This window comes from Eupeodes corollae, chromosome 2, assembly GCF_945859685.1.
Source record: "Eupeodes corollae chromosome 2, idEupCoro1.1, whole genome shotgun sequence".
NCBI classification, from domain to species: Eukaryota; Metazoa; Arthropoda; class Insecta; order Diptera; family Syrphidae; genus Eupeodes; species Eupeodes corollae.
Window position 1 is genome coordinate 22,898,920 of NC_079148.1, and position 17,755 is coordinate 22,916,674.

The 17,755-nt window shown below is 32.7% G+C and overlaps 1 protein-coding gene and 1 non-coding gene across 3 annotated transcripts in view; one reads left to right on the forward strand and one right to left on the reverse strand.

Annotated features, from left to right (window-relative positions):
• The window catches only part of LOC129946123 (protein Mo25), a 31,806-nt gene extending 16,242 nt beyond the window's left edge, over positions 1-15,564 (reverse strand). Inside the window, exons 1-2 of one of the 2 annotated variants that reach the window (XM_056056165.1) lie at positions 15,177-15,564; positions 14,481-15,103 (exon numbers count right to left, since the gene is read on the reverse strand). In XM_056056165.1, the coding sequence (XP_055912140.1) occupies positions 14,481-14,609 (129 nt within the window). In that variant the 5' untranslated portion in view covers positions 14,610-15,103; positions 15,177-15,564. Of the gene's footprint in view, positions 1-14,480 lie in introns of both variants that reach the window. The other variant, XM_056056164.1, reaches the window with a different exon arrangement.
• Positions 10,272-10,344, forward strand: Trnar-acg (transfer RNA arginine (anticodon ACG)). Its single transcript has one exon. It is a non-coding gene; the product is annotated as a tRNA-Arg (tRNA).
• Positions 15,565-17,755: the final 2,191 nt, after the last annotated feature.

The following is a 17,755-nucleotide window of genomic DNA, read 5'->3' on the forward strand; positions in this document are numbered from 1 at the left end:
CTTTTACCATCAGATCCAAACATATTAAATTTTGATTCATCGCTCCAGAATACTTTTTTCCAAAATGCTAATGGTTTTTGTCCATGTTCCTTGGCAAATGCTAATCGACGTCTTAATTTTTTTTTTGAAATTGTGGCTTTTTCCGAGCAATGCAACCCCGCAAACCTACTTCCAGCAATCTATTCCTTATTGTCCTAGACGTTACTCCTGTACTTAATTGGCATGACACAGCTGAATGAATTTCCTTGCTGGTGGCAAAAGGATTGGCCTTGCTTAGCCTACAAATAAGTCTGTCTTCTTTGGCAGTTGTTTTTCTTGTACGGTTTTTCCTTTTGGGAGTTTTCGTGCTGCCTGTCTCCCTATAGACCTTAATTGCTCCATATACCATCTTTTTGGAGCAAAGCAAATCCTTGGCGATGTTATCCATGGTAGCCTTTTCCTTGCAGTACTTGTGGATAATTATCTTCCTTAGCTCTGGTGTGCAGCTCTTGTTTTTACCCATTTTTTTTTGAACTAGATAGTAAAGATAAGATATTTGAACAAAAACAAAAATGTAGCGCCAAAGATTTACCGTTAAATAATATCACTTCTTCAATATTTGCTCACTGTTTTTAATTATTTTTCCAAGCTTAGATTTCAAATATTCTTTTGTAAGCTGGTTTAAATTGCCGAATCTTCTCCAGAGATTGAATTATGGTCGTTTTCTGTTTCGGATTCATCACTTGGATCTGGTCGAAACGAATCGTCACTATCAGAAGAAAATTCTGCTCCACCCGAATTTTCTCCTTCATCATTCAATAATCTTTCAATTTCTTTGTTGTCCATTGAAGTCTAAGAACGAAAGTAGTATAATGCAGTAGCCAAAAAATCCGAACGGTACTTATAAGTACCAACATACAGGACGAATGGTACACTATTGTACCATGCACTTTTATTTGATGATTATTATTCTATTTTGATCCAAATCACTTACCTTTTATGATATTATCGCACTTTATAAATTTATGATGCATGTAATCACAGTTTTTACCCAAAATATTTGATTTGTATGCACTAAACTACAAAAAAAAAGAACACAAGCTCGAGTTTCTGGCCTTACGTGTGAGTAAAAACTTTCGAATAAAATAATGTACAGTAACTGAAATTTCAAAAAGCCGTTATATTTTGTTCGCAAAATACTCACTGACGACCTGGTCAAATTTTAGTTTGATTATGGGGGCCCTGCGAAATTTAAGGCATGTTTGAACTTTATATGGTACATATGTGTACCGTGCGTCACGAAAGGGTTAATTCCAGCAAAACAAAAATTATCAGCCTCGAAACCAGATCATCCTCTCAAATAAATATTTCCTCGCAACTGGTGGGAAAAGTTGATAGCTCTTAATACCTTGAAAGTATATTCTCCATCGAAGGCGGAACTGAACAAGACGTCATCTGCCGCTTCGGCAAAGGAAATGCGCCGTTCGGTATGTTGTCAAAAATTTGGAGGAATAACTCTATCAGCTTAACAATAAGAAGAAAGCTACGACTGTTTCGCACAACTGTCGAATCTGTGCTTCTTTATGGGTGCAGCACTTGGAAGGTTACTTCAGCCATTATAAGAAAGCTGCAAACCTTTAGACGTCTTTGTAACTTCCTAAGGATTTTTTGGCGAAAAGGTAACGATTGCATTGCAAGCCAAACAATGCAGTGGAATCCGCTCACACAAGAAGGAAGAAGAGCTGGAAGACCGAGCAGCACATGGCGCAGGGCAGTCGAGGCGGAATCAGCGTCACTTGGCAAAAGTTGAAGGGTGCAGAAACACATCTCCGGAAACCGTACACGATAGCGCGTAGGCGTAGTAGAGGCCCTATGTCCCTTAAGGGGTTGTGGACTGAACAAGTCTGACGACCTAAGGAAGTAAGTAAGTACTGGATTTTTAAGTGTTAAATACAAACACAAATTCAAAAATATAATTTTCATAAATAATTGAGTTGAATAGAAACTTATTTAAAACAAACATTTTTTTTTTCAAAATTAAAATAAAACAAACAAATGTTAAAAAGTGATAAAAATGATCATCTTTAATTCCAGCTTCTTCAGGGGATTTATTTAGTATTTTATATTAAAAAAGAAAAAAACATGATTAAAAGTTGCACAAAATGTGCGAAAAGTTTAAATATGGACAACACTAGTATCACCGTATTTAACAACTAAGGTATGGCCACACTATACAAAGCACTAATGTTGTCAACGTCTTCCTGATGGTTCATCGTCTTATCAATTTTCTGCTGGATCCTCAAACTCTCCAGAGTGAAGCTTTAAGATGGTCTTAAGAATGAATTACTTTAAATGAATTTAAAAAAAAAAGTGCACAGGGATATCAAGCTATCTTGGGTTCTACCCCTACCTGTGCCAAACAAACCTTTTTTTAAAGGTACTATCTCTTTCGAGGAATTGACAGATACTCTCAGAATAGTTCTTGTCATTCAAAATGCTTTCTTAAATAAGACGTTCGGATTCGGCATTTAAATTTTAGAGCCCTTACGAGCTGTTTCGCCCTTAATAATTTTTATTTTATTTTATTATAGTCAGAGACATTCATAATTCATGGTGTTAAGACTTGAACCTTGTCAGGGCAAGATGAGATCGGGTTAGGATGCTTTAAGAGAAAAAATATATGTAATGAATATTTAAACCAGCATTTCTAATAATCCAAAAGCTTTTTGGACTTTTTTAAATAATAAAAACGATCTGTTGCTCTCCAAGAAAATAAGGAATTTAATGGTCAAACATCAAACGATTTACAAAGTTGTGTGAACTTTTTTCTCAATTTTTTAAGTCGCTTTATGTTGACCATTCTTCATTTAATATTTATCAAGCGGAAAGCTATTCCAGTAGTAATGCTTATCACCCCTATCACAGAGTCCCTCGTAGCGAGTCCCCGAATATTGTGTTACGCTACGAATACGAATACATCAACATCATAAGCCCCGAACGAATTCAAGAAAGCATTGCCATACAGAAATACTAATTTCGGAGTTTTAAAATCAGCTGATATGCGTCAAAATAAGAAAATTAAATAAAAGTTCGTTTTTCATCTTTCGATTTGTTCTTATTTTTATTTGTTTTTGTCTTTAAAAGTTGATTTTGGTATCAAAACGGCGCAATACAGCCCTAATTGGATCTCAGGCTAGGTTGCCTTGAGAACGCCATTTCTACCTATCTTAAAAGTTGATAGTATTGTCGTTGCAATCTTTGCAATAAATGAAGAAAATACACGAAGACTGGATGAATCATATGATTGACGCGAAGTGGTTGGAAGACGCCGTGGAACATTTCCCACATCAACTATGTCTGATAACATCGAAACATCGGCAAGTTGGTTCTTTTGACAAGGTTCATTTGATTCTAAAGGCTCGGAAGAATTTTCGAATATATAAGATTGTGGATCTCTTATTCCGCTGGTCAAAGTTCATTCATTCTTATGACACCTTCTTCGAGGCTGCTAAAAAAAAATGCATTCTATTTGCTCCGCCACCTGTAGCTTTGCATTCTTTTTTGTTCTCAACCATGTTCCTCTTGATTTATGCCTTCCAATTTAACCACACTTAAGAATTAAATTAAATTATAAAAAAGTTTGGACTAATTTATTCAATTTACTTTTTTCCAACTAGAGGTGTCCTTAGAAGGTGGGCCTAAGCTATTTAACTCTATTTTTAGCTATTTAACGAATTCACTTCCTCCTCAGGGATTTTCGAAAAATTCTTGGGCAATTTTTTCATTTTAAAAACTCCGATCAAAATAATTGTGCGTAGAAAAAACTGCTAAACTTCCTATTCATTCGGGGCTAGTGATACCAATTTTCACGAACTCAATTATTCGGGGTTCGTACTACGAATCTATTACGACGCACAGTGGGGCAGCTCCATACATGGTGATGATAAAAAGGTCACCTTGAAAAATTAAAGCAACGGGATTATAAAGTTCGCTCTCTTAAAGTTAACGGAAAATCTGATATGAAGAGTGTGATTTTTTTTTTTATGTCTCGTAGTCAAGGTTAGACAGCCCATCAAAGTAGACTTTTAATGTGCAAAAATCGATTATTTAAGGGGGTATTCTGGTCTAGAAATTAAAAAAAATCGATTTTTTTTCTTTTCATATTTTCATTGTTTAACTATTTAAGAATATGTCTACGCGAGGATTTTTCCAAATTCAAATTATTTTCGGAGTAATAAGTATTTTGCTGAGCAGCCATCCAAATTGTTTGGGCTGCAACTAATAGAACAAAAGAAAAAATGGGGTACTTTAAACGCGTTTTTCTCAGAACTGCCTTTTCGAATCTGATACCCACGATTTCTCAGGTGCTGCCGAACCGATTTACTTGAAATTTTAAGAGAGTCTTCTTTAGGGACTTGTCTACGTCCGGAACTACGGCCATCCCCAAATTTTCATTTTTACTATTTTTAACAAATCGAAGAATGTTCAAAAAAATGGTAAATTTTTTGTATTTTTCTTTAGACAGCCGCCATTTTGTAAAAAAAACTGTTTGTAACTTTTTCGTAGTTCCAGACATTGCGACATTATTGTAGATTAATAATCTTTTTTAGTTTTTGATTTCAGATTCCAAGGAGGGTTAAAATCGTGGGTATTGTCACGCACCAAATTTTTGAGACGCACCACTCCATCAGCTGATAACTAACGTAATTTTGATTTTTTTTTTACTTTTTTATTTTTTTTTGTATGCTTCTAATGTAAATAAATAATGTATACAAAAATTGATGGCAAAATTGTTGCTTGCTTTTTTCTACAGCACTTCAAAAATTACCTAAAATTCATGTCTCTAGACCAGAATACCCCCTTAAAAAGTGCTAAAAAAGATTAACTTTAGTTTTAGCCATAAAATCAAAATTAAGATCGGAAAAAAGTTTAAAAAAATGTCACACCTAGATGAAGGTATTTAGATTATGATTGAAGTTTAAAAATATAAAAAAAGAAATCTTTGTATTGAAATAATTGAAATGAAAAGAAGAAATTTTGTTAAGGCTTTTTTTTACTTTTCACTTCATATCTTCTGTTGGGGCAAAAGTCAAGCAGGTCTGAAAGTGGGAAAAGTTTCAGGAACAATATACCTATACTACGAAAAAAACAAAAGTGCTTGACTTTTGCCCCAAATATTTGTTTTCAATTTTTTAAAATAAAGTTATAGTATTTTAAAATCTGAAAAATTGTTTACTTCTTTTTATAAATTTATTTTACAAAATTTTAGGAACAATATTCAATTTCTGATAGCTAAATTTTATTATAAAATTGTTTTTAAGTGTTTCAATTTTTTTTTTCAAAAAATTATCTCAAAATTGTTATACCAATAGTCCTTCTTTTCAATAAAATTTCTCTGCTCCTTTTCTGTTCTAAATTGCAAGTTAACAATATTTTTAAACTTTTCAAACAATTATTTAAATGAAAAAAGGTTGTGACAAATTTACAATTTTGAGTCTTAAATCAAAAAAAATTAAGTAAATTGACATCTACACTAAATTAAATGTTATTTTGCCTACTCCTTACTTTTTTAAAAACAATTTCTCATTTTGCACTTTGCAACTTGTTTTTAGGTTCTGAAGACTAACATTTCCAATGCTTAAGAAAAAAATGTATTTATTTTTATTTTTCTTACAGCTTACCCTTCACAGAACAATAAATTCATTTCATTCCTTTTTATTAATTCCCAATTATTCTAATATTCATGAAATTGTTTAACTCTATTAATAATCATACATATGTATAAGTTGTCAACTGCCTAGTATTTCGACAACACTAAATTACAACATAATTGTGTACTCAAATGTTTCTTACCCAAGGTTTCGTTGCTTCAATACGAATTCGAAACTACTAAATTCCAACAAATCCCATTTTTGAAATATCTTAATCTGAATATGCAAGAAATCTTGTATTATATTAAAATGATATGTCCCGCAGAGTAGGTTTATTAAAATCACTTCTATTCACAGGATTTTGATAGAATTTGGTAGGGTCGCAGACATGTTATTTTTAAGTGCTTTTAGATCTTACGACAACTTTTGCGTTCAAAAATTATACTGAGATCTAAATCTCAAAAGAATTTAAAAACATTTTTTGTTGACATTTTTAATATTGTTATTTCTCAAAATCGTGAAGGGATTGTTTTAGAATAGCTCAGAAACGCGCTGTGCTGGAATTTTTAAGCTTCGGATTCTAATTCAGAATACTAAAATTCTTCAAAAAAGTGATCATACATAGGTTAGAAAAAAAATATTTTTTAAACAAGTAGAATTCGTCAATTAAAACTTTTTAAATAAGCGATTCCAGGTTAATTTATACAATATTCCCGAAATTTAAAACTGTACCAAAAGTTTCAATAAACTACTACCTTTGTCATAAAAACACAAACAGCCATCATAATAGCATTTTTACCTTAAAAAATAATTAATAGCATAAAATGGCCATTTCTGCCCCACTGTGCGACGGGGCCTGTGATAAGGCTGAATATTTTAAAACTTAATCTTTTTGAATCCGATATCTTAAATGGTATCTCAAAATTAAAACCCAGTTTGAATCCTGGTCCTGATGGAATTCCATCTTTTGTTTTAAAGCAATGTCAATTTTCGTTAGCTTTACCGCTTCTGATAATTTCGAATAAATCCCTTTCTACTGGACTATTTCTGAATCAATGGAAATTTTCATATGTAAGTCCTATGTACAAATCAAGCACAAAAAAGTTAATATTAATTATCGTGCAATTTCTAAAATCTTTGCAATCCCTAAATTATTTGAGCTCATAGTCAAGGATCATTTGTTTTTTAATATAAAATAACATATTTGTAATGAGCAGCATGGATTTATGCCAGGTAAATCAACTTCAACAAATCTTATGCTTTCTTGTAGATATGTCACCGATTCTTTTGAATCTGGCTACCAGGTTGATACTATCTATACTGATTTTGTCAAAACTTTTGACTCAATTTGTCATAAAGTTCTTATAGCTAAACTAAAAGTTTTCGGTATTCATGGGTTGCTTTTGAAATGGATATTCATCTGGAGTTCCTTAAGGAAGTCACCTTGGACCACTCCTTTTTAATATTTTAGTTAATGAAATCCCATTTCTTATGTGACATCCATGCCTTATGTTTAATGTATGCTGATGACCTTAAAATATATCTTTGCATACAAAATAGAAATAATCATCAAAATCTTCAGAATGATTTAAATATTTTATCCATTTGGTGTGAAAGAAATGTTCTTCCTTCGAATATACAAAAATGTAATATTTTTACTGCACATCGAACTTTGGTTCCAATGATAAACAACTACCAAATTTTTAAGCAGATTCTTGATTGCAAATCTGAGATTCGTGATCTTGGAGTCAATTTCGATTCAAAGTTGTTGTTTTCTTTACATGTGGACTAGATTAGATTTTAGATTAAGATTCATTTATTTAACACAGTTTTGACATTTTGTTTTGTTACAATTTTTAAATGAATGAAATGACAATGGCGAAATTTGCCGTCTGTCGGAGGGACCTATATAATAGTATCTACTAGGTTCTTGTATGTAACTTAAATATTCTAAATAAATTCCGTAATAATAAGTCTTCTATAATTTAGAGCTTCTTTGCAGTATTTATATATTGCTTCCCAATTCGGTCCATTAAGTAGTTCGTTGAGTTCTTCTAGGGTTAAAGATAATTTTTGGAAATTGGACAAATACCCATGAAATGAAACGTGTCTTCTCTAGCATGTTGATTACATAGTGTGCAGTAATTGGTTTCGCTATTGTTAAAAGACGTTCCATTCAAGTTGAGGAGTTCCCCTCTTGCTCTAAACAACAACGATATTTTTCTGCAGCTATTCGAGTCTTTGAAATAATTATTTTCGTTGAGGTTATGGACTAGAGTTGGGTATATGAGTCGGTTTTCTGATTCTAGTGCTTTTTTCGTGTAGTTTTCTCTGTGTTTTATATCTAATTCTCTTATTATAGCATACATTTGATTTCTGAGTTCTAATGGTCTTTCAATGTTTACATCCAAAGGTGAGTCGACTGATTCAGCTAGTTCTTTACATATTTGTATAAAGGGATGATTCCTTCTGATAGCATACAATCCTAGAACGTGTTGCAGCCTTTCTTGACTATACGTCGAGATAACTTTTATGATGTAGTCAACATGTAGTTTCAGAGTGAATATATAAAGAGTGGCTAGTCCCGTTTCGAGATGAAGCATATAATTTGGAGTATTTTTAGGAAGCTGAAATACTTTTTTGATGAAGAATCTTTGTAGTTTTTCGACTTCCTCGAATTCTTGAAAGCCCCACACCTGAGCTCCATAGCACATCATTGAACGTAGAATCCCTTCATATAACTTGTATTTAGCTGAATTCGGCACCTCTTTCTTTCTCAATAGGAGATTCCAACTAATATTAATGGCATTTTTCGTTGTGATAAGTTTTGAAGAGAGATGTTGTTTCATATTGAAGGTTGGAGTTACATCGATTCCAAGGTACTTGTAGGTTTTGACTACTTCAATATTCTCTCTACCGCAATACCATTTCTCTCTTCGTGAGCATCGTCCTCTCGAACAGCCTGCTACCATAATTTTAGATTTGATGATAAGGTTCCAGGAATTACAATATTCGTTTAGCTTATTAATCATCAGCTGTAAACTTTCAGGTGATTCAGCTAGTAAAATCAGGTCATCAGCGTAAAGGAGACATTTTATAACTTTGTCAGCTATGTTTATTCCGGCAGGTAAACAGGATGTTACATCGTCTATGAAAAGGACAAACAGCATGGCACTTAGTAAACATCCTTCTTTTAAACCAGTTTTGGTTTCAAACCATTCCGATGCTTTTGTTCCATCCCATACTGCTGATTTTGATCCGTTGTACAGTTCCTTTATTATCCTTAACATTTTTGTCGACATTCCCAGTTGATTTAATTTAAAATATAGCGCTTTTCTATCTATAGTGTCGAAGGCTGCCTTGAAGTCTACAAAGAAAATATATAATTTACGTTGACGGAGTTGGAAATCCTGGATAATTGTATTTATCACAAAGATATTATCAGTAGTCGAAAAACCAGAGCGGAAACCTGATTGATATACGCTGAGATGTCTGTTTTCGTCTACCCAATTTGTTATACGAGAAAGTAACACTCCTGTAAATATTTTTGCTATAGCATTTGTAAACGAGATACCTCTATAATTTGTTGGATCATTTGGGTCTCCTTTTTTATATATGGGAAATACTGAGCTTCTTTGAAAGAGTTAGGTACCTGGGCCGTATTAAAAATGTAGTTAAAACTTTCACACATTTTCTGGAGAAATTGTATTGGTGCATTTTTATAAAATTCAGTTGAAACACGATCTGGTCCTGATCTGCTCAAAAGAATTAAAGTCCAACGACTTAAATGGCTGGTTCATATAGAGGGAATAGAAGATCAATGCTCAAGCCCAAAAAGTCTTTGAATCCTAGGAACGGTGCAGCAGAGAAAGACCGCGGCTCTAGCGGAAGAGGACCTCAACCAATTTGGCGTGCGAAACTGGAGACAACTTACTAGCTGGAGGCGCATGCTAGTTGAAGCCCGGACTGTATAGCGCAACCTTAAGTAACTAAGCATAATTACACATTTAAAGGTGCTAAAACTATGCTTATAAAAATAAAGGTGGGCTTATACCCCTTTAAAAAAATGTTTTGCAGCTAATTTTATTACGTAAAATTACAAAATTAAAGTGTGTAAGACAACTATATGTTTTCGATTCGAGTCAAATGTCTATTATTGTGGGTTGCAAAAGTTTCTTTCCATTTGATTTACCTTATATACAGACTTTGTAATACATACAAGAATAATTTTAAGAATTGTGGATGAGCAACAAAAGGGTTATTTTTTGATGATGGAAACTTCTGAACAGCTTCGAGGTCATCGTTTATATCTCAACTCTTTCTATTACATCTTTCCTACAAAACTAAGAAATCACTACATAATGCAGGTAGAAAGTGTGACGATTGAACCAAATTAATTGCAGTTTTCATTATTCATTTTATAGATAGTTGATTCTAGTTCTAGAATAATTTTAAGATTCTTAAGGCTTTATAGATGATGTTTTCTTTTAGAACTGGGTAAATCATTAAATTTGTTTGTGTTTTAGAATTTTTGATTTGCATGAAAGTTCCTCGCATTTGATTACATAGATATAAATAATCTCATTCCAATAGTGTATTTATGTTCTATACTGAATTTACTTGGGCAGCAAAATTTTTATAGGTCCTGTGGCGCAATGGATAACGCGTCTGACTACGGATCAGAAGATTCCAGGTTCGACTCCTGGCAGGATCGAGTTCTTTTTTTTTTATTATTAGTCCTTTTTTATTTTATTTAACAATAATCCTTGTGTTAATTGTGCTTTTGTTTTATTATCAATGATATATTTAATTTTTGTATTTCAAAATCTTATTAAATACGTTTAGTGCATAAGTAGATATTATGTACGTTAAATAAAATACAAATTAGTGCGGATTTGAATGAATGGACATATTAATTTAGTTAGCATAGAAATTTGTACGTTGACATCGTTTAGCTCAAACTTCTAAAATTTGGCCTTAAATTAGAAATATCTGTGTTCACTGACGCTGTGCTGGACTGACAGAAAAGTACAGCTTTTTGCTGTTCATTGAGGTTTTTTCTGTGGGAACTGTTCTACTTTCCTGTTCATTGACAAACCTAGAATAATTTAGAGCAGGATTTTCTGTTCTTCCTTTTGAGTCAGATCAGGTTTGAACAGACTCGTGAGAAATGTCAAAATCGAAGTTGTCATTTTTTTGTTTACGTTTTGATTTGGCTGTGCTTTGTGTTTTTTTCTCGTGATTTAAAAAAAATTAAAATAAAGTTATTTTGCCAATTTGTTTAATTAAATAATTATAAAATAAATTGAAAAAAAAAAAGAAATGCATCAAATTGAATTGACATCCGACGAAGGAAAGATTGTGGTTGTGCAGTGTTCACCAAATACGCGGTTGAATATCGAAAGAGGTTAAAATGAAACAAGTGTCTGAATCACTAACATTTTCATTTAGTATTTTCTTAGCAATCACTTGATTTTAAATTTTAATAATATTTTTCACAGTAAAAACACAAAAAATGAAAAAAAAATGACGTTTAACTGACTGTTCTAACCAAAAATACTCCATTACCAAGATCGGAATCTCAGACTGACATTTCGGTTTGTCTACAAGCTAAGTACACACTAAATGTGAGAAAGTGTGCGTAAAATGATGCAAAAATCAAACACATTCTCACATTTAGTGTTCCGGCCCATAAATATGCTTTATTATAGTCTGCAGGCACATATAAATGCTTTATTTTGAATATTTAATGGCCTCGTTCAAAAACTAAACAATCCGAACCAACAGAATCTGAAGTGCTGACATGGTCTTAAATTGGAAGATTTGTATAGCTTTTTATTTTCAATCCAAATAGTTATTTTTAATGGATATAAAATAAGATTGACCAAATACATATTTAATGATTTATTAGTACTGGTTTTTATTTACTTAAATTATTTGCGAAATCAATGTAAGTTGCAACTGGTTAAGTAGAAGACGTTAGAAGTTCAGGTGGAAACAATAGGCAGATGCCTCCGTATTTCTTTCTTTCCTCAATTAAATTAGTATTTTCATCATTTAAGCAATTCGATAATTGCAAAACCAAATTTTAGTTTTGTTTGTTGCAGAAATATTTCTGAAAATTTCTTTTTAAGGGACTATGTTAGAGTTAGAATTTTGTTTTTAGTTAGATTTTGAAATACAAATTTGAGGTAACCATGTTTTAAAATTAAGTTGCTTTGTGTAAAGCATTTTTAATATATACGTAACTCATTAATTTTGTTATTATTAGCAGCACTTTTATCAAACATACCCTTTAAACAATAATAAGTTAACTTGAACTTTGGTAACTAAACATTTTTACGAAATGAATGAAAATTATATTTTGCGTTAAACTGTGGAAATTCATTAAAAAAACTTCTTAACGTCACCAATAAACATTAATGTCGATTTTTTGATCTATTGAATGAGTTGTAAATGAATTTAGAACGATTTTTTCACGTTTTCATTTTTTGATATATGTATGTCAAAATTTTCATTTTTTTTGTTCTGCATTTATTCAACAGGTTCGCTATAATCGTTCTGATTAGTTTTTTAAAACATTGGTATTACTTTGATGTAAAGTTTTTTTTTTATAGCAAAAACACATGTATGCATGCATCAATCAAGAATGTTATGGATAAGTTATTTTTCGATTATAACTCTTTTTAAAACTTAATATTTATCAATCAAAATGGAATTGAAGAATAGATGCTTAAATCATTAAAAACAAACTATAAATATACTTGGATTAGTTAAATTAATTAAGATTTTGATTACTTGCAAACAATATTTGGGCCGTTCATTAACGAAAATTTATTACAATTCAATACAAAAAAATTGCGCTCGCACCCTTAATTTGATGGTTCTTCGAACGCATCTTGGATACAATAATTCAAGGTTAATTATGAAATTTAAAGAATTTCGAAGTTATTACTCTAAATTAGTGAATTAATTACAATAAAATGATGTTGAACATGCTCTTTTCAAGACAAACATGTACATTGGTTCGCTATCAAGAAAATGACTGCAAAATTAAAGCTTAAAACTGACTTTTTCATCGAAAAAAGTAAAAAGAAAAAACCGAAAAAAACATATTAACCTCACCATTTTGTTTTTGCTTTGCAAAGTGCCGCTAGCCCACGGCATCGTTTTTTGTTTGTTTTCACATCTATTCATGGACTAATTGTCAAAATTACAAATACAACAATGTAAACAACCGGGTTTGGGAGAGGGAAACGTACGAAAGATTCCGATCTTGGTAAATGGAGTATTTTTGGTTCTAACTTGACCTGACGTTTCTCACGAAACTATGCTGTTCTGATCTAGACAAAACCTCGGTGAACACAACTAATGTTACACAAAAATTATGGAAAATCGCATAGCAGCAATGTATTATTATTATTAAAATTTATTTACTCTAAATTTAAATGTACAATTTTAAAATGTAAAAATTGAACAAAAAACAGAAATAAACTGTGTGACTAAAATAGGTGTGTAGGTAATATAAAAAATGTTTCCTTATAAGAAAATAGGAAAGTGCACTAAATCTAAAATTATTCAATATTATAAAGAAAAAATGTCAGTATAGTATTCATAATCAATTTTTTGTATTTTGAAGACTTCTAAGAATAGTAAAATTCAAAGTCCATATTGTAGCCTGATTTCTGTGATACATGAAGCGCTATTTTAGGTTATGTATGTGTTGCAATTATTTGTATGAATATTGAATCAAAAATCTCACTTATACGTCGAACGGATGCAATATTTCGAAGAGTGAGCTTCGATGTTGAAAAACATGCAGATATCGTTTGCAAACTTTTGTCTTTGCAAGGGAACGTAAAAATGAACATTGCTTTGAGAAGAAAGAAATTATGTTGTAGGTAAGCCAACGTTAAAGACCAATCAGAAAAATTATAATTTTGAATATGAATATTTTATTTCGCTTGCTATTTAATAGATAATAATAAGTCATGATAAAACAGAAGTGGCAAGTAAATAAAATATCAATTTTTTGTGCTATATTTCCTTTACTTTACTGGATAGTTAGAAACACTAATCTTCACACAATTCATTCAAAAATTAAACAATATTACTTTTTTTTAAATTAAAGAAATAACGCTACCCAAATAATCAAACATTTTGTTTTTGTTGCAATTAAATCGATAATAATTTTGGAAAATCTTATAATCAAAATAAATTTGTATAAATATTAAATTAGATCGCAAAGCAAAAATGTCATTTAATCTACGACATAATATAAATAAATAAGCCTTAACAGGCATTTATTTAAAATAGATATTTGAAATAGAAATACAAAAATATACCAACTTTGTTATGACAACAGCACACAAAAATAATTTAACTAGAGTGGAGAAAGTCTCATCAACAAATTTCGTACAATTCGGTTTAAGTGATATAATTCAAATATACATAGTTTAAAATATGAATCGTTAAAAATCATATTTTTAGAATAGGAATCAAATTATTGTATTAATGTAAGTTCTGAAACAATAACTACCCAAAAGAAGGAATTCTTAATGATTTAACCAACAAGAACATTTAAATTTATTTGATTATTTCTCTCATTGGCAATGCGTCGAATAAAAACACACCAAAAACCTTTTATGAATCACACGTTCAACTAAGAGCAAAACACAATACCTACGATACGACAACGACTTGACGCATTCCTACTATCATACGTAACACACTGTATTTGTTTTAAGCCAAATAACGAGACAAAATAATTTCATGTCATGTCATGTACATAAATGTTATGCTTTATTTCTTAAATAAACTATATATATTTTAATTAACAATAAAACTTACCAAATTCTTGCTGACATCTTCTTGTGCCTTTTCGGCTTTCTTGTCACCACGTTCCAGTGAATTGACAGCTTCTTTGAGAGCCTTCACCAATTCCGCAGGACTTTTTTGCGATTTACCAAAGAGTGGCATGATTTTTTTGGCCGCACTTAGAACCTCCGTCTTAAGTTAAAAACGAGTAAACCTTAAGAAGATCTTTAAAAAGACACAACACTAATCCTCGTCTCGTTAGTCGTAAGCACCAAATTTGGAAATTTCTCGTTTTTATATTTTGTCTGATAAAATAAAATCAAATCGAAATTTTTTGACACGACGAATTGATAGTAAATTTTTTTCGAAGATATGAAGAAGTGACGCGACGACAGCTACAGCTACAGCGACAGCGACACAACAACAATAACGAAGGCAAAGGCAATAGGCAATGGGACAGAGCAGAGCGGTAGGGAGATTGATACTTTTGCGGTAAGCTCACACACCTTTAAACATTTATGGTTAAAATGTTTTATTTTGTTTGTTGTTTTTTTTCTAATATTTTTCGAAAACACTTTTTGTTGCTAACGAATTGACACTACAGCATAAAATCACAATGTATTTTCTTATTGTAAATCAGCTTCTGATAGCCAAAACTGCAAGTGGAAAAAATAGAAATTTTTAAAAATGCAGACGACGGCGATGTCACTCAATTCATTTCGCCTTTACCTCCGCACGTTCACTTCTCTGCCGACGGCTTACGTATAAGTGGCTGGCACTGGCACGTAAGAGGAAAATTAGTCAAGCTACTGAAAAAGCAGCAAAATGAGGAAAAAATAAACTAAAACAAAACTGAAAAAAGTTGCAGAAAAAATCTCTTCTTTTTTTTTGGTAATGATTAATTTGTGTTCGTTGCGCACAGAAGTGCTTTTGTGGAAACTGATTAGTTTTAATGTAAACCGATTAATGTGCGTTCATTTCTTGTATTTTGTTTGTATTTTTCACTGGAATTTATGAATTTTTCTGATTTCTATATTTTTCCTTCACAAAATCTTGTTCGTCTTTTTCTTGAATTGGATTCGGTACAGTGGTATGATATCTGGTTCTCGACAATGGAAATGACGTATGGCTACTGAGACGTTACGTTACAATTAACTTATTCGACCACGATACGTGACAGCTGAGAATTTCCCCTTGGATTGAATTATTTAGCTAGCTTTCCTTGTTTGACTTGTGAGAATAAGCAGTTGTACTCATTACATCTCTTTTTAGTAAAGTTAGCCAACACTAAGAATGGAAGAAAAAACCCATTTGGGTGCACACGGAATGAGTGTTTCGCAATCCGCAATATTTTATTCATTCGTGATTTTCCATAAATAGATAATTTGACATATACAATTCTAATTGGGTTTTTTGTTTACCTGTTTCACTTTATACAAATGTCTTCTTAAAAAAAAAAAAAAAACCTTTTAAACCGAGTTTATTTTCATAGAATTTGGAAAGGCTTGGACGACAAAAGGAACTTGAAGGTAAGATTAGTTTCTTGTATATGCCAGAAAATTGGCTTTCAATAAAGGCAACTTTTTGGAAAGTTAGTCAAGAAATATCTCCCTTACAATCAAGTCAAGTCTACTTACGTCAAACTGTCAGCTGATCGTGTTTTTTAATTCAACTTAAAGTTTCATAGTTCTATGATTTCTAGTAATATTGAAAAAGAAATAAGGACTTTTTCTTTACAACACAAAAATCTACATGCGACTTGCAATAGACTTGTTACCTGTGAATATGGATGAAGTTTTGTTTTAGACAACAATATTATTGGTACTTTCTGCAAGTAAAAGATAGTCATGTAAGGTTCCAAGTGTGAAATTAATGACATCTGACTTTTAGAGGATATGGAAGGACCACTTCTGCAGATTGTATTACGGTGACGACGAACTGAATTCCGCTGTCAGGCAGGATGATCCATTCAACATAGACGACGAAAGAAAACAATCCCGTCCTCCCGACTTAGACGAAGTAAAGATTGCCATATCCAATGCAGCTGGAGATAAGTTCGTTAGGAGCATGCACCAACTTATCTGTAAGATATGGTCGGAAAAAAGCATGCCTGATGAATAGAACCTCAGTATTGTTTGCCCGATCCTGAAAAAAGGAGGCCCTCTAAACTGCACCAACTATATAGAGGAATTAGTCTACATAACATCGCCTATAAAATTTTCTCTGCCGTAATATTTGAATGTCTAAAGCCCATCGTCAACAACCTGATAGGTCCTTATCAGTGTAGTTTTAGACCAGGAAAGTCCACAGTTGATCAAATATTCACATTACGGCAGATCCTGAAAAAAAACCATCGATTTCAAGGCCGCATATGACAACATCTACAGGGATGAGCTGTATAGATCCATGTCTAGTTTTGGCATCCCTGCAAAACTCGTCCGTTTGTGCAGGATGACCATGGAGAATTCACGCTGCTCCATAAAGGTTGGAAACAACTTAACAGAATAGAAGGTTTTAGACAAGGTGATGCGCTATCATGTGATTTTTTTATCATCGTGCTTGAAAGAATAGTGCAGAGGTCACACGTCAACACTAGAGGCACTATCTTTCAAAAGTCTGTCCAATTACTAGCAGATGCTGATGACATTGACATAATCGGAAGAACTCAGCGTGATGTCAATGGGGATTTTGTGAGTATTGAGGCAGAGGCGGCAAAAATGGGTTTAACGGGTAATGAGGGCAAAACAAAGTACATGCTGTCGTCAAGAAAGGACATACAACACCGACGTTTTGATCAAAACGTCACAATCGACAGACGTTACTTTGAGGTAGCCAAGGACTTCGTCTACCTAGGCTCCGCTGTAAACGCAGAAAACAACACCAGTGCTGAGATCAAACGCAGAATAACTCTTGCTAACTGCTGTTTCTTTGGACTAAGAAAGCAAGTGAGTGGTAAAGTCCTCTCTCGAGGGACCAGAGTGTTGCTATATAAGACCCTTATGTTGCGAGGCAAGAGGAGGTGGGTGAAGTGGAAGGGTAGGATAAGGATGAGGTAGGAAAAAGAGATAGGAAGAGTTGGAATAGGTTAGGTGGGATTGTTGAGATCCGGGGGACGCGGCCTGCTTGCGATGCACGGCGTCAGCTCGTCGGACGGGGGGGGATCTTGCCCCCGAAACTCAACCTCGCCCTTGGAACACGCCTATTATTTCGCATCCGTGTAGAGATTGGAGAGCTGTCAGTCACCGACACCATTCTGAGCAAGCAAAACACGACTGCGCAGTGTGCTTTCTTCTGGTAAGTTCATGTTT